The sequence below is a fragment of the Aspergillus homomorphus genome (genome assembly GCF_003184865.1).
Source record: "Aspergillus homomorphus CBS 101889 unplaced genomic scaffold BO97scaffold_61, whole genome shotgun sequence".
Lineage (NCBI taxonomy): Eukaryota > Fungi > Ascomycota > Eurotiomycetes > Eurotiales > Aspergillaceae > Aspergillus > Aspergillus homomorphus.
In genome coordinates, this window is record NW_020291947.1 from 142,784 (window position 1) to 162,625 (window position 19,842).

Below are 19,842 nucleotides of genomic sequence, written 5' to 3' on the forward strand. Positions count from 1 at the left end.
CACTTCTCGGGTGAAACTGTACGACAGACGCGTGCTCATCAAACTGCGCTTTGGACATGTCAATTCCACAGCCGATGCCCAGCTCAAAACCGACCAATGGCGTTGCAGTCTTGCCGATTCCTCGTACCCGGAGCAAGCAAGCAAGCAGGGATCTGGGATCAAAGGACAAGCAGGGTCTTCCGTCGGGGAATTAATTTTCGGATGGGCAGGATGACTGGCAACAGGAAGCCATATCTGATGTGAGATGGTTCTTGGCAAAGTGACAGCCGAGATGTCCAGGATGGTAAAGCCAGGGAGAGCGAACGAATAGCGATCGAAAGAAGTCGACCACCAACAAAGAAACCCTCCCTCGAGCCGGAGTAGAAATAGCAGGTTATTGACCGATCACTTCATGAATTGCTGTCGTCTAAACCAGCGTCAGATTCTTCGGAAGCACTGACAGGCTTAGGAAATCACAATCAACCCTGTCCCTCATAAGAGCTGATACGCCACAACTATGAGACTGTGATCAGCCGACGGACCAACATATTCTTTCAGATTGAAACAACGCCCGGAGAAGACTATATAAGCTCATATCAGTACGACAACAAGATGCAGTCCAATTTCAAAGTCACTTAACCTTAGTGAACAAACTGTACATACATATGCTGAGACAAGCAGGAGCAACAGTTTGTCAAACAACACCGAAGACAAATCTCTTAATTCTAGACATCAGAACCCATGTCAAGTGGACCCTCATCTTACTCATCCTGAAACCGATTGCGACCCGACAACCCGGGCAACAAAGAATCATTTCAAACAGAACGCGTTCAGGGGTTTGCCGTCAACGGTTTGCAGTGCGGACAACGCCGAAGCGGGGCCGTGAAACAAGGGGGTTCGGTGCAAACTCTATCTTATGTCGCCATTCTTTTGTTCTCTTGGAGAAAGAGGGAGAATTAATTGAGACTCTCGGAATAATGATTCGAAGCAGGTTCCAAAACCTGGGCTGGCTAGCAGCTTCTCGAAGGGTGGGATCTCCTGGTGTTGTTTGTAAGTTCGTTCATTAGTGTGATTTGTGGGGGCCCTCATCAGTTCGGAACTTTGGACAGCTTTGTCAGATGCAAAAGATGATTCAACATATTTGCGCGATGCTTTATGATCGTCATGTAGAAACTTTTGAATGGGTGCATGACTAGCTGGGACACGAATGGAACACATGAGTGCGATTAAGTGCCCTACACCTGCCAGCATCGTGGCGCGATCACATAGACGGTCCTCAGGTACGTAGCATATATAGTCAGTCATGCATCATTATATATTGGTTAGTAAGTGAACTATCATATACATTAACGCTTCATACTCGCATATCCCCTGCTTCCTAAACCAAACACACTACACATTATAATCCCACTTGACCGAAGTCCTCCAGAGAAGGGCGCCGCTCAAGCATGCATTGTCAATCTAAACGTCTTCAGGTCGCGCGGCGAGGGTAAGACAATGATGTGATCTTCAGGGCTGTCAGGAACATAGAACTCCTCCTTCCACGGCAGATTGAATGCTGGCGGCTGAATCTCCTGGGGCGCGGTTCCCGCTAAGCGCGCGATCGTGCGTGTCCGGGCGTCAAGCGGAGACGGCGGGAGTCCGCGCCGGATATCCGCCTCCGACATGGTGCGGACCGGACCCAATCGTGCTATTGGGGGCATCGGAACGAATGGACTTCCAGAGTTGGAGGACGGGTCTGTCGATGGCGCTGTGCGGACGGCAGTTGGGACGTCGGCTGTCTTCTCGTGGATGTTCAGGTATTCATATTGAGACATAGGTCGTGATATGCGGCGCGGAGAGGCATTGAATATGCGACGAAAATCTTGTGAGGTATGGTCATCTTTAGAGGGCAGGTCGTTCAGAGGCTTCGCGGATTCGACTGCTGGGTCAGATGGATCGCTATCGGGTCTTCGGACAGGAGGAATAGGTTGTCGGCTGAACAGGGTCTGGAGGGTGACGCCCGGGCCGCGCTTGACTCGCAAGACCACCCACGTTGTGAGGAGAACGCCTAGCATAAGGGCCGCTGTGCCCCATCGTCAGAGTTAAGGTTCGGAACAGTACCTGAGTGATCGGTGCGGCTTACCCAAGAGACCCAGGGCCAGTCCGACACTTGCAGATAGGGAAAGTGCATGGCTTCGTTTCTGGATGCTTCTCATCAATGGCTGGACATGAGAGTGGGACAGCCGCGTTCGTCGTGCGATCGAGGCAAGAGGCATTCGTGAGTGACGTAGACCACCAGGGCTTGTGTTTGGACATAAAATCCAGTTCCGCGAGATCGGAATCGCTGGAAACGAGTGGATATCTCCGGGTGAAGAAGGAAAGGAAGGAATGAACGAAAAGCCAACAGACCAGCTGCGTACAAGGAACGAGGGTTTAACGAGAACCAAGATGGCTTTTGCGCGCTCGATCCACGTTGATATATCACAGTGCTCTGGAGTTACTCGGGTCGAGGGTTCTCAAAAAGAGGGGAGGGTTTGCCTTGAAACTGGGAAGTGCGTTGCGTGGTATCAGGTGCAGAATTTCCGTATCATGTTAACCTTTTTGCGGGTAATCAAGGTGAGACGGTTGGCCTGCGAAAAGCCTTTCCCCGGCCTCTGACGTGGTCTAGGCCAGGATTTCGACAGGCAGTGTCACCAAAGATAGGCTGAAGTTGGACTACTGGAGTTGTGAAACAGCGGTTTGTGTCTGACTCGTATACTAAACGTAGGCTCGGACCACCGGCAACGACGGCGAAGCGCAGAAGCCCATCACCCTGCAGATCCCATGGCTGAAGAACAGACCAAATTCTGATGGTCAGCGCTGGATATATAGATGTTTGGCGTAGGGTAAGTCACAGTGGCGAGTACATACACGTCCAGTTTGGATGTGCAAAGCCGCTGCTCTGCAGTGGAAAGTATTGTACCCCGGGTTTCGTCAGTGGCTTTCCGACCAAACGGTTCGCCGTTTTCACCTTGCCGTGGGAGCCTGAAGAGGGAGGCTGGAGGGGGTTCGGCCCCCATCAAACATCAATCACATGGAAGTTAAGAAGTAGGGGTCGGAAGACGATCCCAGTTCATGCTCGCTGCAATAGACTCCAACAGTATGTTTTGTTTCCTGGTTTGTGGTAGCTTGTCTAGAATCAAATCAGTCAATAATAGTAAGCAGATAAGCCGACCGACCCCCACGAAGACGACATTTATTGCGGTCGCAAACCCACGTTCATGTCTCAGTTTCAGAAAATGGTTCGTCGATTAATAGGCAGTAGTTCCATCCATAGTCTAGTGCGTCTACAATTTGCGCTGCGCCAGTCTGATCAGCAAAACTCCGCCTCCTTCCAGCATCCGTGAGTCCTCAATACTTCGACCTCGGCTTCCGCACCATGCAATACAACTAGAACGAGAGAAAGAGAGTCAGCAAGAGGCACAACACCATACAACCCCGCCCCAACATGGGTCGATTCTTCTCTTACCATGCACACATCGTCCCCATCGCGGCACTCCATCTCCTTGGCCATCTCAAACCCCATCTTCTCATAGATCTGAACATTGGGTTCATTCCTCGAGCTCTCTAGATAGCACTTGACCCCCTCCTGGTCCGCCTTCTCCGTTACGGCCTCGAAAAGCTTCCTCCCAATGCCCTTCCCCTGCGTCCCTGGCCGGACAGCCACGATATTACAGAAATAATACCCCTTGGGATCATCCCAGATCTGACTCTGGGCCTCGTGCTGACGTGCCTTCCAGATCCAATAACGATTCGTGCGCAGCCCCCCACGGCCCCAATGGCGCAGGTTGTTCAACGCCTGCCGAGCAGACAGCAGCCATCCTTGCGACCAGGTATACCAGCTCTCGGGCTCGGACGGCGCATGGGGCGGAAGCCAGCAGGAGACACCCACGACACGTGAAGCCGGAGCCGTGGTCGCATCGCCGTTGTCACCGGGGTACGGTGGCGTCTCCTTGGCGACTTGGAAGATGGCGTTGTCAATGCCCCAGCGGCACCGCACAGCAAGAGAATCATGGTTTCTCGCTTTATTGAACTATATTGCAAATTGGCATCCCTCACATGACGAGCAACGTTTGGCCGACGAGAGATCCGGCCACGCAACCACGTCAGATGGGGAAGACTGATTAGCTTTTCCACTCTTGTTTACTTAATTCTCATTCCCGTTGTTGAGGTACTATCCTCGGTGAGGAAGTGACAGAACCATTGAAGCAAGACCCAGGGTAAGGGGGGGGAGCCCCTTGCGCATCGCATCACAGTTAAGCTAAGCAGATACTGTAGACTTGACGGCTCAAATCTGCGCCCACAACTCTTGGTGACTTTACAAAACTTACATTGTTGGCATCGAACACCCATTTGAAATATGGGTCCTCTGCGAAGGCCGATTGGATGATCTCAATGGCATCCGGAATGTCGGCCTCAGTAAGGGGCACAACTTCAATGGCCATGTTTGCCGTTGGTCCTCAGACTGCAAGTAACTGCGCATACCGGTAAGCTTATGTTGGGGGCGATAGCTAGTTCACTGGCAATTAAACGTACATACAGACGGACCGATTTGACTCAGCACCTGCAGGTCAAAAGTTGTTCTGTGCTCGGTCCGAGCTCGTGGCGTGAACTTCAGAGAATCCGTGGTTCGACCCTTGTGATAAGATAATCTCCAGATATGGGAAGGACAAAGAAGATACTATATCAGTGTGAACAAAAGATCAAGATCAAGAAAAGAAAGGTGGTACAGAGGTAAGAAGAATGACGGCAGTGCCAGAATAAAAAGGCCAGAACAATCGGCGGCGGAAAGTCGACCCAAAGAGGCAGCTCCATGCGGCCCTCTCCACCTTCCTTCGCCTTACCTTATCGATCACCTGTCAGCCCGCGAGACGTACACTATCAAAGCTAATTCAGTAACGCTCCTGCAATGCTCTACTAGCACTGTCAGTAGTCCACTGTAAGGGATCCATTCTGTAGGACACCCGATTGCAACAGGTTTATCTGAAGTTACTCCATGCAGGCACGTGAGGTGGGTTGCGACGACCAGGCATCGCGTCTTGTATTCTCAAACCAAGACTTCTGAAGGGTGGTATCTAAAAGTAAAGTGACAGTGTCGATCCAAGTGTATACATAAATTGAGAGAAAATAAAAGAAAGAAACGAATGGTCGCTTGAGATAATGCAATCACACAAGACAGGCGCCGACCATATATCCGGTCCATCTGCGCCCCTTCCAAGAAATCCAAATGTAAGTTTGAACGCATGCTCCCCATGGAAGCCACCTTACATGCCTCCACAGCTTCATAGGGTATCTTTCAGTGACTCGCCAACTCCTGTCCTTCCCTGTACTCTCGATAAAATCAGACAAAAATCCATAAAGGTCGTGAGGTAATTTCCCAATGTCATGGAGACATGACTATTCGGCCGGTCATGGGTCGATATACCGCCTTTTATTCCAGGCGTACCCATTCTCGTGGGACGTCCATGCTGCGGTTCACGCGGCCTCCGGGTGTCAGAGGCACGTCAACACGCCCACGGCCGCGATCGTCATCAGCGTGTTCTTCATAAGTGGAAAGCCGCGAAAAATAATCCTGCAGCACGGTCTCTCTGTCATTGTCTCCGACGATAGTGTTGTACTCGGGCGGAGGAGTGACGAGAGGTGGCGGTGGCTCGAGTTCCTCAAACGCAGGAGGCGCAAACGACGGGGCCCGCAGAAGATGCATGGGCCGGGGTGGTCGGTCGACCGGCTCGTCAGCCAAATGTGCCTGAGGTGGTCGAGTCAAGCCACCAGAGCCGTTGGTGAAACTTCTGGAGACAGCGCCTCCATTCGGTCGTTCATCCCGTTCGGATGACAGCGATTGTCGGCTGGAACCGGCCCGATTGAGCAGTGGCGCACCAGGGCAGCCGCACTCGTACTCTTGAGCCTGCGGGGTTGGCTCCGACTCCGGCGAGGTGTACGCCGGAAGGTAGATATTTGCCTGGGTGGCCTTGCAAGCTAGTAGATGGAACGGAGAATCAATCGAGATCTCGAAATGCCTTCGCTTGCCAGGGTCTCTTTCGTCGACCTTCGAAAGGCGTAGAACAATCTGGATTCAGATTAGACCACTACTCATGATGATCAGAATAGGGAGTGCGTACCTTGATCCAATGATTGATTTGGATATTTTCATACGTGGTGTCGAAGTGCAGTCGCTGCGACTCGTCGCGGTTGCGCATCTCTTGACAGCTCGGGAGCTGAACATTGAACTCCATCTCGGTGGGGCCAACCCCTGAATCGCTGGAAAGATTGCCAAGGAGGTTGGTGCGGTTTCGGTCAACCACTTCCTCACCTCGAGCCGCAGCTGTGCGGTGGTCCCAGTCGATGCCACCGCCTGCCGTGACTCGCATCGAGCTACCTGGATAGGTACTCGTGCTGGCAGAGTCGGCGCGCTTTTCAAATAATAGCACTTTCTTCGCGGGCTGGAAGCGATGCACGCTCTTATCGGCCGTCCAGTGTTGAATATTCTCCGTCACATAAACCTTGATCCGATGGCATTCGACTTTAGCCAAGGGCGTCAATTTGAATGCGATAGGAACCTGGGATCCAAGAGGGAAGGATTTTCCCGAAATGACGATATCATAATGCAGCTGATCTTCCCAGTTGCGAGAAATCGCGATCGGTTCGACCTGCTCCAGCGAGCCCTCCGCCGGGGTGCGGATCACCGGGACCTCCAAGCTGCCCAGCAGATTAGGTCGGAACGCTCCGGCTCTCTCCACGATCGCCTCAATATCATACTGTACGAACCCCAGGTCGGTCTTGATTGTCTCCGGGAGGGATCCATCGATGGGAAATTCAAAGCTGTACAGGTAATCGCCAACGGGGAAGAGGCGGTAGTTGCGGGGCGGATGGACCGGCGGAGGCGGCGGATCATTCTTTCCAAAGCTGCGAGAGTTGTTTGAACTTAAAGATAGTCGTTTCAGTTCCTTGGCAGTAAACTGGCCCGCATGACTCAACGAAGTCGAGGAACCCGTCTTGGAAAGCAGCTCGCGAGTGATCAGAGTCGGACCGTCCTTTCCTGTAACAGAAGTCACGGGTTTAGCGTGCTGATAGAAATGCGCGCCGTAGTCATTCTGCATCAGTGCCGTATCGCCGTGGTTGAAATACATCACTCCATGCGTTACCAGATCTTTCTTGTCGTGGAAGTGCACTTTCTTGGGTGGAATGCCTGGGTACAAAAGTCATCTGTCAGAGAATCTGCATAATGAATGTTAGATGTCGAGAGGAAAGAGATATTTACCATCCGGCCAGTCGGTTTGCGCATGTCCACGGAAACAGATCGAGATCTTCTTCACCTTCACGCTTTTGGTGATTTTCAGGTGCAACTGTCCGCGGAGGATGGCGGATTTCTTGGTACTTGGGTCATTCTGATCGTAACCCTGCAGGTATAGCACTGGCTCCGTGAGGGCGATTCCGACGGAGATTCCGCTTCCTGTGGCGACTATCTTCTCGTTGCGTAGAGCAGGGAACGGCACGGCCGGATCCGATGCGGGGACGGAATGAGCGGAAGCCGGAAAAGGCTGGGTGGAAGACACGGTGGAGGAAGAATGCGAGCGCAGTCTGCCCACTCTTAACCCGGTGGTAGAGAGCATTGTGGCATTGTCGGGATTCAAAACGATCTCAGACACGGGGCGAGGACGATGTGTTTGAGTCATTGAGGCAGAAGGGGGAGGGGGAGGAAGAGGGGGCGATGGTGGCGTAGAGGGCGCAGAGTGGATCAGGGACCCCAAGCCGAAGAGACGCTTTGCGTTTTCCCGCGGACCCGCCAATCTCTTAAGGATCGAGGCGCGACGACGGAAGCCTCGTCTAGACGATTGCCCGACGGTGGAACTAGTATCGCTAGCAAGGGTCGATGTCTCGAGCGATGGACGCCGATCAGATCCCACGTGAAACGGAGTTGACTCGGGCGCACCGTCGGGGAATTGGGTGATTGTACCACCGGGACTGGTAACCGATCCCAGAAGAACCTGTGGTAGATGAGAAACGTGAGCCGTCATTGTGCACAAAGGACGATGCAGTCAATAGGCATTATTTGGGTGGGGTGAAGTGAACAAGCTTGGACGTTCGAATTGTCGTTCTCCCCAAGTTTAGAAAAGGTCAAAGATAATAAGAGCGCGCAGAGGGAGAGAGTAATTTGAGAATAGTTGTGGCGGAAAACGGAAGTATGGAGGGAGGGACGGAGGAGAGAAGACAGGACAGGACCATCAAGGGAGACCAGGTGTAATGAAAAGTGAGAGTCACTTAGACACACGACCCGGTAGATGCGAGAAGAATGTAGCAAGAGGAAGAAAAGAAAGAGAGGAAGAAGAATAAGAAAAAGTAAGCACGATTTTGACTCTGGAAAAAGAAAAGGACTTACTCTTAAGAGAGGAAAAAGTAATATACTAGTCGAATCCCAGCAGCAGCCGTGAGGATTATGGGATGGGGACAATTCTGATTAGTAGCAGAGCCAGTGTTTGACGCACAGAGCCAATGCAAGCATTCGTGCGACCAGTGGATATTGGGGTTGGGTTCTCTTTTGGCTTTTTGGTTGCCCTGCACTGGTGAATACTAATAATATTTTTTTTTCTCTCGGGGTGTTTTGGATCTTGACTAGGTTGGGGCGATGATCGACACCGGCAAGGAGCGATTTTCCTTTACACGTCGTGGTTGGGTTGATGGTTGGTACACGCACACACCTCGGTCGCAAGAGTCGCAATCAATGGAGAAGGTAAGAGATGATCGGAGATATGATTGGGATCGATAGAGGGGAAAGCGTGTCGAACGTGGAGGAGAGTCGGAGGAGAAATGATCACCGCTTTCAGCAAGTGAAGGAAGGACAAGGCCAGAAGCGCCGATAATGCGGGGATACGACGGGGGAGCCTTGGAGGGATCGAGGAAGGGGCAGGGAACGGAAATACGAGTAGTCGTTCGTAGTAATTAGTAGTCCCAGTTTATTCACAGAGAGAGAGAGAGAGAGGAAGGGAAGATCGATGATGATGACAACAACACACAACACCGACAAGACCAGAATGAGGCGGTGCGGATACCGTTCCTTGGGCACAAGATCCTTAAATGTGTCCGAGGAGGAATCCGACTGTCGACCAGAAGAAACGATGACGCGGAGGAAGGAAAAGCTGGTAGGATCAGTCATATCCGGTGATCCGTTACTACGCTTGCCTGAACTGGTTGGAAGGCCTTTTTGTTACTCGTTTTCTGTTGGATTTTTATTTAACTCTTTTCCGTCTCGTCTAGTCTCCAGCGGATGCATCAAGTTGAACCATGAATTCATTTCTTCATGCACTCCCGACATCTCCTCGGACCGAGTTGGGATTGGATGGAGCAGTCAGGTGATGCGATACACTTCCCCCTCGTTCCCCCGGGACTACCTCGTGTCTTACACGCTGGAACAACAATCCCATTCGTCGCTTAAAGTGGTAAGATGAGTAAACGACCTATTGGGAGACCGATGCTTCATGCGAATGAGGGAAGAGAGAGAGAGAGAATCCAGCCGAGTTTCGGGGATTTCATCGCGCAGGACACTAGTAGGTGAGGTCTCGAACATGTATGAAGGGGCAGTGACGTCTGACGTCCTTGTGGTTCGGTATCTATCTATAATCGTAGTCCCATTCACTAACTATTCCTAGTACTGCGCAGTCCAGGAGAGTCAATCTGATGGCTACTAAGATAGTCAGTCTAGCCAGTCTAGCCAGCCTGGTCGGTAGTGTGCGGGTAGTCCGGCACAGCCTTCTCTCCCACCAGGCCAGGCCAGCACGGTCATAAGATGACCACTTAATGCTCGCTCATTGACCTCATCAGTTCATGGTAGTTACCTAGTAGTAAGTACTTAGTACTAGCAGTGGTAATCACAAGAGGCTAACTAGGCAGAAAAGCTAATCCCGGTAGAGAATCAAGAAGTACTCGCGTGGTGGACAGGTCCACATGTCCAAAGTGGTGAAGGCCTGAGAGCCTTGTGTTGTGAGAGAACACATCCAATAACGGAGGAAAAGAAGAAGACAATGTGTCCGGTTGTCAATGCGGGGATCCTTGGCCGGCAAGAGCAAGGCGGTCGGTGGTGATATCATCGGGTCGGGCGGAAGTGGGGAGAAGATCTCTCTCTCTTACTGAGTACTCACTCACTCACTCAATCCCAATGACAAGCCCTTCTTCCTCTCCCCTCCTTCAATCTTCTTGCCCTTGCCCTTGCCCTTGCCGCCTCGCCCTGCCATTCCTCTCCCCCCCCCCCTTTCCCCCGCTTCCCCATCCTCTTGATTGCTTTGGCTTGTTCGTGACTACATAAAAGAGTTCCCGTCGGATCATTCTGGTGCTGACCGAAGATCGATTCCGACTGAAGAGACGATCGAGAAGTCTATTTGAGGATCCATGGTCTGATCCCGGGAAAGCTTCCGTTCTCCGACTTTGCTATAAACACAATGTGGCCGCCACCCTTACCACCACCACCACCACCACCCATCGTTCAACTAAAGCCGAACCCTACCGAGCCGTGATTGCCAGCAGATTGTATATAGTACTTCCTATCTGGACCGGATAGTCGGCTCTCTACACGGAGAGCAATTTACCCCCCTGCACTTCCCTTATCTAATCACAGCAGAGATGATGACTAGAACCTCATCATCTGTGGCTTGACATCCACGAATGTGATTACAGTCTGCTGTCGCCATCGACCCATCGACCCATCTGCCCCATTCCACCCGCACTTGACGATTTGCCATCCACGGCGAACATCAACATGACAAGGGGGAATTCTAGTCGCAGTTCGAGACGTGCCCTCACTTCCATCGACAATTCCCATAGGCTGAGCTGCCATGACATCATTATCCAGTAATGTTGACTTTACTTTGACTTCAGATACTCCTGTTGTGGGTGAGCAGGTACGCCAGTCGGTCCATTCTTAAAGACACTCTAGCTAGCAACGATGCGCAAGATTTTCTGCCAGTGTGTCTGCTTTGGGCAACACCTAAGCCAAATGATGGCCAACCCGAGTACCAGTTCGTGGCATCCAATTCAGCCGATCAGGAGCATGCCCCGTAGTTCAATCAGGAACCAAGCACCGACTAGCTGCATACCAAGACCGGACAAACGCAGCAGAGCTAATCCACCTTAGGCGTGGAGCATCTGGCTGTCACTTGGGAACGGAGATTAACTTTGGTCGCCTACCTCTGACGTACCTTGCGTCATCGCGTAGTCAGTCAGGACCGTCGGGGGGAGGTACCGTACCGGGGCCCCTTACAGGGTGGATCTCTGCTTACCGATTGGTTGCTCGGCAGTAGGCAGGAATGGACCTGACACACTTCGGAGGGTCTCCCGCCGGGAACTCGGTAGGGCGGGGGTTTGCGCGGTGAAACAGATGCTGTTCGGCCTATCTGATTACCAAAGCTGGTAGGGAACGCTCCAATGTAGATTTGCCTGAATTTTTGACCCCAATGCAGAATGTGGTCCCATCTAACCCGCATCCAGAGCCGCACGTATCCGGCTATCGCTTCCCAGGACTTGGCGATCATGTAAACCAGCTGTCATCCAACTCATTGATATCCACCAATTCATCCCCATCTATTAGACCCGCGTCACCGGCACCGTCCCCTCCAAACGTGTCGTTTTCCATGAAAAGGTCATCGAAGCTGGACTCTCCTGGCGCCATAACATCTTCAAGGCCACCTCCTCCCTGACCATCTAACGGTGGTCCAGTCAAAGTGTCGACTTGGGTGGAAAATGCCTCAGCCTTTTGTAATTCCAAATCAAAGGCATCTCCGCCCGTAGGCATAGTACCAGTCAGGTTGTCAGTGCCAGCCAAGCCGGTGGTAGCATTGCCAGACTGATCATTGCCTTCGTTGCCAGAACTGGCAGGAACCAGATGTGAGCCGGCAAGAAAATCATCATTGCCAACCTCGTCATCTCCAAAGTCTAGGTTCAGGTCAAAATCATTGGGACCAGGATTGTCATTGAGCATTGAATCGAAGTTGAGTTCGTCCGGGCCGGTGAAAGGCTGTCCGGAGATTGCAGGGGCGGAAGTGCCGTCATCGGCCTTGTCTTCCTTAATCACTTGATCGGCCAAGGCGGGCTGAGTAAGGTCCTGCTCGATCTGCGGCTTCGACACGGGTGCATCTTCCGCCGGCTCGGCTTTGATTGCATCCATCTTCGTGGCTACAACTGGTGATACATGAGGTTGGGGAGCAAGTTCTGGCTCCGGCTTCAAGGCCGCATCGCGCATGACGGAGTCCTGAGCAGGATGCAGTGCGGCCTTTCGCGCTTTGATGGCCTCATAGTCTCTCTCCAGAAACGCTTTGGCAATGAACTGCGGGGTGGTTAGTGCACCCTCAGAAGACTGAATTGAGGGAGGATAGCTCTTACTATCTGCTCCGATAGGTTGTCCAGGGCGATCTGGAATTGCTCATGAGCGACAGGGATCGAGCGTCTGAGCTGTGCTCTATATTGCGATTTCTCATGCGAGTTGAAGAACCGGGCTGTGTCAACGAGCTACAAGTTGTCAGGGATTGTCGTTTGTATCAGAGAAAGCAGTTGGACTCGAGAAAATTACCGTCTGGTTCACCGTGGTGGTTAACACATCTAGGGAGTCGGGGTTCGAAAAATCGGTGGCCGCCATGATGCCGCAGCTGTTGCGACCTGGGCTGTGTTGACGATGGATTTGGGGTAATTAAGCCGCGCGCTGATGTGCGGATCTTGCAGCGTCAACTGGGGGGCGATGGGGTACGATACTGAAACCCCTACGAGATGTGATTCAGCCCGGGATGTTAGCGACCCCGTGAGGGATTATACTCCCTGTACGGCGGGTCCGATAGCCAATTGAATGAACTGGACCGAGGTCCGCGTGGAAGTGACAGGGAAGGAGGAGGAGGGGGTATCAACGGAGAGAACTAAGAATAGAACCAAACAGAAACGGGCAGGGCGCTTCACTGCAGGTGACACTATATCAAGGAAGTAAGTTATGAGAATGAATACGGGGATAGAGGAGTAGGTGCGAGTCCGGGGGAAGGAAGGCGGGGGAGGGAGGTAGATAGTTGACAAGGAGAGGGAGAGAATGGATGGATTGGAAGAGGTGGAAGTTAAGCGCCCTCAAAGTGTTTGGCTTTTGCGGCAAAGACAGACAAAAAAGACCAGGAGGAGCAGCCCGTCAATGGGGGACTAACGCAGTAAGGCTAAGTGCGCCCCTCCCTAGCAAAAGGTCCGGAGCGGCTCTCGACCTTACCTTTACAGGTGAGTAGTTAGTTAGTGAATTAGTTACCGTGGACTGGACCTGAACTGACCTGTCCTGTCCTGTCCTTACTTACCAGTTGATCCCATCCCAAACAATCTCCTCGTTCTTTTAGGTCTGTCTCCATCCAAACCTTCCCCGTCAGGTCAGATCCATCCAACCTCTGCACTGCACCAGCTTTTCTTCCCCTGTCTTGTCTTCGACTCTTCTTCCTTCTTCTCCTCCTCCATTTCCCTTCAACTCTCATCCGCGTCTCTCTTCGTTCAACCTGTCATTGCTGGTTCCTCTTCCCTTCCGTCCCCTTTCTTTTCCTTTTTTTTCCTTTTCTGCCTTTTCTTCCAACTGTCAGCTTTTTCCCCCTCCTCTGTCTTATTCCTCATTCCCCGTCAGCTGTCATCCCGGACCTTAAAAGCTGCGACTTGTTGGGGTCGTGGTTGAGAAAGCCGGCTCGGGTCTCACTTATTTGCTTTTCAGCACCCTCCAGTCCCTCACGACACCTCTCCTCTTCATCATCAGTTTACTGGCACCGCAATCGTCCGATTCAACATCTGTTGCTCGCTCGTACTTTGTGCTTTTCTTGAACAATCTAGTTTAGCGCCTGTCCCCCGTTTACTACCACTCTGTCCTGGACCTTTTGATCAAACACTCACCAACACCACCACCATCCACCCACTCACACACACCCCCGCGTCTTCTTCCGCCTTCGCCTACTCTAAATTTGACTGCGTAACGCCCTGCATCGTCCCGTCACTCAGAAATTGCATATCCACTCTCCGTGGTCTCGTCAAACGCTTTCCCATCGCCTGCTCGCCTTGCAGCTCTCCGTTTGTTTGTTCCGTGATCGTCCTCTATCGTCCATCTCGTGACCCCCCTCACTCCCCCAGTCAACAATGGCCGACAACGTCTCCGCTGCGACCGCTACCACCCTCCCCCCTCCCCCCCAATCTTCGACCGTTGCCTCCAACCAACAGTACGATGCATCCCAAGGCAATGGTCAAACCAATCCTTCCCACATGCCACCACCTCCCCGCCCACCCGTGGTGATTCCCCAAAACACCAATCCCATTCCGACTGCTATCACATCTCCGATGTCTGGCAATATGATGTCGCCGACCAGTGCGGGTGGCTTCGTGCGTCGGGCGGCCCCTGAGCCAAACAAAAGAGCCCTCTATGTCGGTGGCCTTGACCCTCGGGTAACTGAGGATATCTTGAAACAAATCTTCGAGACCACTGGTCATGTCCTCAGCGTCAAGATTATCCCTGACAAGAACGTAGGTCTTTCCATTCCTCCCCACTGGCCTCTGGCGGTCTCCGCGCCTACATTCTATTGAAGCACGCTCATCCTTCCTACTAACAGTCACAGAAGTTCAGCAGCAAAGGCTATAACTATGGCTTTGTCGAGTTTGATGACCCAGGGGCTGCTGAGAGGGCCATGCAGACGCTCAATGGTCGTCGGATTCACCAATCGGTATGGTTAAATGGACTTGTGGTTCTTTGCTTCGACGGGTACTGACACGTCGCTTTCTTCCTGCGCAGGAGATTCGTGTCAACTGGGCCTACCAGTCCAACAATACGAACAAGGAAGATACCTCGGGCCATTTTCACATTTTTGTCGGTGACTTAAGCAATGAAGTCAACGATGAGGTACTTATGCAGGCCTTCTCTGCCTTCGGCTCCGTGTCCGAGGCTCGCGTCATGTGGGATATGAAGACTGGTCGCTCTCGAGGCTACGGTTTCGTTGCGTTCCGTGATCGCTCCGATGCTGACAAGGCATTGAACTCCATGGACGGCGAGTGGCTTGGCTCTCGTGCAATCCGCTGCAATTGGGCCAACCAGAAGGGACAGCCCTCGATCTCCCAGCAACAGGCCATGGCCGCAATGGGCATGACCCCTACGACGGCACAGTACGGCGGGCAACATCATCATTTCCCGACCCATGGCATCCAGAGCTACGACATGGTCGTCTCGCAAACCCCGCAGTGGCAGACCACGTGCTATGTGGGTAATTTGACCCCTTACACCACGCAGAATGACCTGGTGCCGCTCTTCCAGAACTTTGGCTACGTGCTCGAGACTCGTCTGCAGGCGGACCGGGGATTTGCCTTCATCAAGATGGATACGCATGAGAATGCCGCCATGGCTATCTGCCAACTCAATGGCTACAACGTCAACGGACGCCCTCTGAAGTGCAGCGTATGTGTCCCGAGGCATCTATGCAGTCGTCCCTTCGCTAACTAGTGATCACAGTGGGGCAAGGATCGTCCTCCTACTGGCCAGTTTGACAACTTCTCTGGCCAGCAAGCCAGCTCGCCCTTCAATTCTAGTCCCACTCCGTACTTCCCTCAGTACACCGGTCCCGGGGGACCTATGACCCCTCAAGGTAGCTCGTTTGTGCTCTAATGTGGGGGCTCCCGCTAACTCTCTGGCTCCAGGCCCAAACCCAGCCGGTAGAGGATGGGACCAGTCCGGAATGGGTGGCCAAGGCTATGGCCAAGTTCCTGGTAATGCGGGTTACAGCCGCGGCCAAGGCACCCCAGCCTCTGGCTGGAACCAGCCAAACAATGCCAACTTTGGCAATGGCTTCGGTGGCTATCAAGCGTAGCCTTGTCTTCAATATATCCTGCCGCATGGTTCTGAAGTCTGCACGTGTCGTCGGCGGCCTGTCCCGGCAAAAGCGTTAAGCATACACCCTTCGTTTCCTTTCTTCCGTTCTTCTTAATACTTTACATTTCAGTGTTGCTGTCTTTTCACTACTGCTTCTCCCTTCTTTTCTTTTTTTTTTTTACCTTTTCTTCATGACTGCCCCCTACACGGGGGGGTTTCTACAGCGCATCTCCCATTCTCCATTCTTCTTTTTTGAAATGAAATTTGTGTGTTATCGTACACCCAATACCCCCAATCCGCTCTGTTGACTCCAAGTTTCCATATGCTGTCTTCTTTGAACGAATGCGCGCAACTTTGATCAAAGGCTAAGCTTCTTGGGCTTCTCACTTAAGCGTTCTGCGGACTAAACCAAAAGTACTCACCATTCTCATTCTATCCTTGCCATTTTTCCTTGGTCTATTATTGAATAAATAGTTGCTGGTCTGTGTCGTATGGTTAGTATGTATAAGCACAGCCTGCTGGAGATCGATGTTCTCTGTGATTCTGGCTGTGTAGGCCATGGTTCTCGCTTTCTTCTGGTGTTTCCATCTTTCAGAAGCCGCAGCTTGTTGCCATTTTCAGAGTACCTTTTGAGCAGCTTTATTGATCCGATGGATACCTTGTTTGTTGTTTTCTACTCGCCTTGTCGGGTGGGTTGGTTGGCATCGTCCTCAGTTTGTGATACCATTATCTGTTCAGGTGACTTTCTTCCAGTCGAAATTTCAACTTCGGGCTCTTAGTATTCTGAAGTCGTACCCACCTGATGATGTACCTTTCATGTTGGCATTCGGGAGATTGGTTCCGATTTGCATGGGGTAAGGTGTGAGTCTGCCTCGTAAACAATCATGTACCTGTAACTGTCAGATAACTGTCAGAGTTGTTCATTCGCCTCGTTATGCACTCTAGGCATTTTAGGCATAACTCTGTTGACTGTTCAGATCCAGGTCTCTCGCCATCGATTTCCAAGGGAAGAGTCGCTTGCACTCGAAAGTCCGTATCTAGGCTGCACCAAAAGAGGTAAACCCCAAGTTGTACCCGAGTCCTTCGAGTCCACGGTCCACGGTGGGGAGACAACTGCGACTAAGTCGGAAGCTCTTTCTGCAACCCACCGCCTGGACCCTTTTCTTGGCCAATGCCCGCCCCCCTCATCCTTTTCCTTCACCCCCGTCCTCCCTTTCTCTTACCGACGTTTATGCCACGACTGATGATAATCCCCGCCGACGTTCTTCTTTGGTTACTGGATGTGGACGTGATAGAAGTCAGTTAGTCGCGCCCCAGCTTGCGCCAATGGAAGATGCAGGCAATAGCAAAGGTGCGGCACTCTCGCTGGACGGCAATGACCGGCTCTCCGGGCGCATGCGCTCGGGCAGCGCAAGCAGCGGACACAAGCGCAGCACCTCGGGCTCCTTGCTATCTCGGCTATCCTTTCTTCGAATGATTCAAGCGACCCAAAACACGGCCGAGCGAGGCCATTCGGGCCTCGAGCGCGACGACGGCGACGAGCTCACCTCCGGCCTCCGGGGCGGGCGGGCGATGTCGAATGCGATCCAGCAGCACCGGAGGACGCGACGAAGACGGGGCTCCCTACGCAAAACTGCCCTCTTGGGCACCCGGCTCGACTACCGAGACAAGAAAACTGCAAGGGTGCCAAGCGATGTGTTGCGAGGGGACAGTGGTGGTATCGAACAACAGCAGCAGCAGCAGCTGCTGCTGCGACCGGGAACGGGAACGGGACCGACCCCGACCCCCTTACCCTCTTCCTCCACCAGCCCGCGGATGCTATACCTGGCCGACACCGTGTCGCCCGACGGTACTGAAAATACTCCACCTGGGACTCTCGCTCAAGCAGGAGATGAGACGGATGCAGCATGGACGCTGATGGATGCACCGCAACGGGCCCGGACGGCCACGGCCGCGCCCCCGCCCGCGCAACGCCAGCCGAAGAACAACCTCCTCGGCGTCGGCGACGAGATGACCACCGACGACGAAGATATCATCTCCTTCCCGCGCTCCAACACCACCACCACCGCATCACATTCGTCCTCCCCGACCGGTCTCCGCCTCCCGGCTGCCTCGTCGACCTCCGAATCGTACTATGCGTTGCAGACGGATCCGACGTACCGGGCGCTGCATCGGGCCAAGTCCCCGCTGGCGACACACACTGTGGACATGGCTACCAGCTCGCAGATGGTCTGGGACTATTCAGAGACCGAGTGGTGGGGGTGGATCATCCTGATCGTGACGTGGTTGGTGTTCGTCGTGGGAATGGGGAGCTGCTTTGGGGTTTGGAGCTGGGCGTGGGATGTCGGGGAGACGCCGTACGCCCCCCCGGAGCTGGAGGACGATCCTACCTTGCCTATTGTCGGGTACTATCCTGCTCTGATCATCTTGACGGCGGTCATGTCCTGGGTGTGGGTGGTTGTCGCGTGGGTCGGGATGAAGTACTTCAAGCATGCGAACATATCTGGTGAAGACATCTGATGATGTCGGTGACAGAATGGCTTTCATGAGCCGGGTTCTGGAGACTTCTCCGCTTTTCTGACCGGTTACACCTTGATTATACTCGAGCGGCTTATTGATCGCTCTGTACATACAACAATACGCTTTCGTATTGATAGTCTAATTTTAGCATAGCGACTTCTTTGCATGATAATAGTGATAATTCGATTTCAAAACCCGTGATTAGACAATCTTGCGATATAGTGTGAATGAAGAATGTAGAAGTCCCTTGAGTCGAAATCCCCGAAAAAAGTCCATAAAGTAACATCACCAACTCCACGCCAAAATGACTCCGGTTGCACTCCCACCCATCGAGCCGGCTGGCCCGCACACAAAATCCAGGAATGACTACCCGCAAAACAACGCTACCGTCAATGAGATACCGCGCACTGGTTCGCACGACTCATGTCCAGCGGCGGCGGCTTGGGATTTCCGGGGTCGGCATTCTGGGGTTGCACGGTGGTGCCGGGGGCGGTGCTGACCAGGCCCTTGGAGACGGCATAGCACGAGGAGCGGTCCTGGTTGGAGTCCTCGACGTAGAACTCATCCATGATGGGATGCAACATGACAGTCTGCTTGTGGATGGTGACGATGGAGTTCGCAGGCACAGACACCCAATTATCTAGTCCAATATTAACCCACCATTCACCCACCCGGATTTTAGCAAAGAAAAAGGGACGGGCAGAACTCACGTCTCTCAAAGGTTATAGGCTCACTCGCGACAAGCACGAAATCCGCACCCTTATCATGCCTCTCCATCTTAAAATGGCCCTGGCCCTTGCCCTCCGTCCACTTCGTGCCAGACGAGAAATACAAACTAGCCGGCTCATCCGTCTTACTACTGATATACCGCGTACAGATAACAGTATGACCATCCGTGACGGCGAAGTTCAACAAACTGCGCGTCTCGACATTCGAAACGCCGCGATGCCGCGTCGGAATATCCTTAATGAACGCATTGATCTGCGCGATCGTCTTGACCATCACGCGCCGCAGCAGCGCCTGCCCGAACCCCTCCGGCCCCGGATCACAGCTGGGATCCACGCCTTCTTTCTCAAGCAGGTCCAGAAACAGCGCGAACGCCCACTCGCTGTCGGTGCCGCCCTTCACCCCCAGATACCACTTGTCCGCCAGCGAGTCCGCCAGCGCCCGCTTAATGTACTGCCACCCGCCCACGTTGCCGTTGTGCATCCACATCAGCGTGCGGTGCTGGAACGGGTGACAGTTTGTGTCCGACAGCGTGCCTTCCGTCGTTGCGCGCACATGCGCGAAGATTAGGTTCGAGCACGTCTTGGAGGCCAGCCGCTCTAGGTTCTCGCAGTTCCAGGCTGGGATTGTTGAGGTGAAGATGCACGGCTCTGGGCCCAGTTTCGCGTCCGTGTAGAAACCTACCCCGAAACCGTCGCCGTTTACTGGGCGGCGGTTGTCCTGTTTACTTTGGTTAATTCTATCTAGGTTTGGGGAGACGGGGG

General features: G+C 53.0%; 8 protein-coding genes across 8 annotated transcripts; 2 read left to right on the plus strand and 6 right to left on the minus strand.

Moving 5' to 3' along the window:
* Nucleotides 1-1,421: 1,421 nt before the first annotated feature.
* Nucleotides 1,422-2,237, minus strand: BO97DRAFT_429149 (uncharacterized protein; the record flags this gene model as incomplete). The annotated part of the gene is made up of 2 exons (XM_025697350.1): nt 1,422-2,044; nt 2,105-2,237. The coding sequence occupies 2 exons, from the start codon at nt 2,235-2,237 to the stop codon at nt 1,422-1,424; spliced, it is 756 nt and encodes a 251-aa protein (XP_025546807.1).
* A 1,046-nt stretch (nt 2,238-3,283) lies between these two features.
* On the minus strand, nt 3,284-4,742 carry BO97DRAFT_408871 (GNAT family N-acetyltransferase). Its single transcript, XM_025695956.1, has 4 exons — nt 4,537-4,742; nt 4,332-4,475; nt 3,470-4,033; nt 3,284-3,390 (listed from the first exon to the last, which is right to left on the minus strand). The coding sequence occupies exons 2-4, from the start codon at nt 4,443-4,445 to the stop codon at nt 3,352-3,354; spliced, it is 717 nt and encodes a 238-aa protein (XP_025546808.1). The 5' UTR covers nt 4,446-4,475; nt 4,537-4,742; the 3' UTR covers nt 3,284-3,351.
* A 689-nt stretch (nt 4,743-5,431) lies between these two features.
* BO97DRAFT_355991 (arrestin C-terminal domain-containing protein) lies at nt 5,432-8,015 on the minus strand (the record flags this gene model as incomplete). The annotated part of the gene is made up of 3 exons (XM_025692153.1): nt 5,432-6,067; nt 6,120-7,186; nt 7,259-8,015. The coding sequence occupies 3 exons, from the start codon at nt 8,013-8,015 to the stop codon at nt 5,432-5,434; spliced, it is 2,460 nt and encodes an 819-aa protein (XP_025546809.1).
* Nucleotides 8,016-10,398: 2,383 nt separating this feature from the next.
* BO97DRAFT_408874 (uncharacterized protein) lies at nt 10,399-11,175 on the minus strand. Its single transcript, XM_025695957.1, has one exon. The coding sequence runs from the start codon at nt 10,823-10,825 to the stop codon at nt 10,619-10,621; it is 207 nt and encodes a 68-aa protein (XP_025546810.1). The 5' UTR covers nt 10,826-11,175; the 3' UTR covers nt 10,399-10,618.
* Nucleotides 11,175-12,934, minus strand: BO97DRAFT_244976 (uncharacterized protein). The gene is made up of 3 exons (XM_025690822.1): nt 12,554-12,934; nt 12,367-12,492; nt 11,175-12,310 (listed from the first exon to the last, which is right to left on the minus strand). Exons 1-3 carry the CDS (start codon nt 12,617-12,619, stop codon nt 11,516-11,518), a joined length of 987 nt encoding a protein of 328 aa, XP_025546811.1. The 5' UTR covers nt 12,620-12,934; the 3' UTR covers nt 11,175-11,515.
* Nucleotides 12,935-14,118: 1,184 nt separating this feature from the next.
* BO97DRAFT_355999 (nuclear and cytoplasmic polyadenylated RNA-binding protein pub1) lies at nt 14,119-15,830 on the plus strand (the record flags this gene model as incomplete). The annotated part of the gene is made up of 5 exons (XM_025692154.1): nt 14,119-14,499; nt 14,592-14,696; nt 14,765-15,421; nt 15,476-15,608; nt 15,661-15,830. 5 exons carry the CDS (start codon nt 14,119-14,121, stop codon nt 15,828-15,830), a joined length of 1,446 nt encoding a protein of 481 aa, XP_025546812.1.
* Nucleotides 15,831-16,993: 1,163 nt separating this feature from the next.
* BO97DRAFT_245482 (PIG-Y family protein) lies at nt 16,994-18,493 on the plus strand. The gene has a single exon (XM_025690823.1). It carries the CDS (start codon nt 17,159-17,161, stop codon nt 18,350-18,352), a length of 1,194 nt encoding a protein of 397 aa, XP_025546813.1. The 5' UTR covers nt 16,994-17,158; the 3' UTR covers nt 18,353-18,493.
* Nucleotides 18,494-18,508: 15 nt separating this feature from the next.
* BO97DRAFT_408877 (glutamine amidotransferase subunit DUG3) lies at nt 18,509-19,798 on the minus strand (the record flags this gene model as incomplete). The annotated part of the gene is made up of 2 exons (XM_025695958.1): nt 18,509-18,992; nt 19,063-19,798. Coding segments are annotated over 2 exons (987 nt in total), but the record flags the coding sequence as incomplete, so codon positions are not given.
* Between the last annotated feature and the right edge of the window lie 44 nt (nt 19,799-19,842).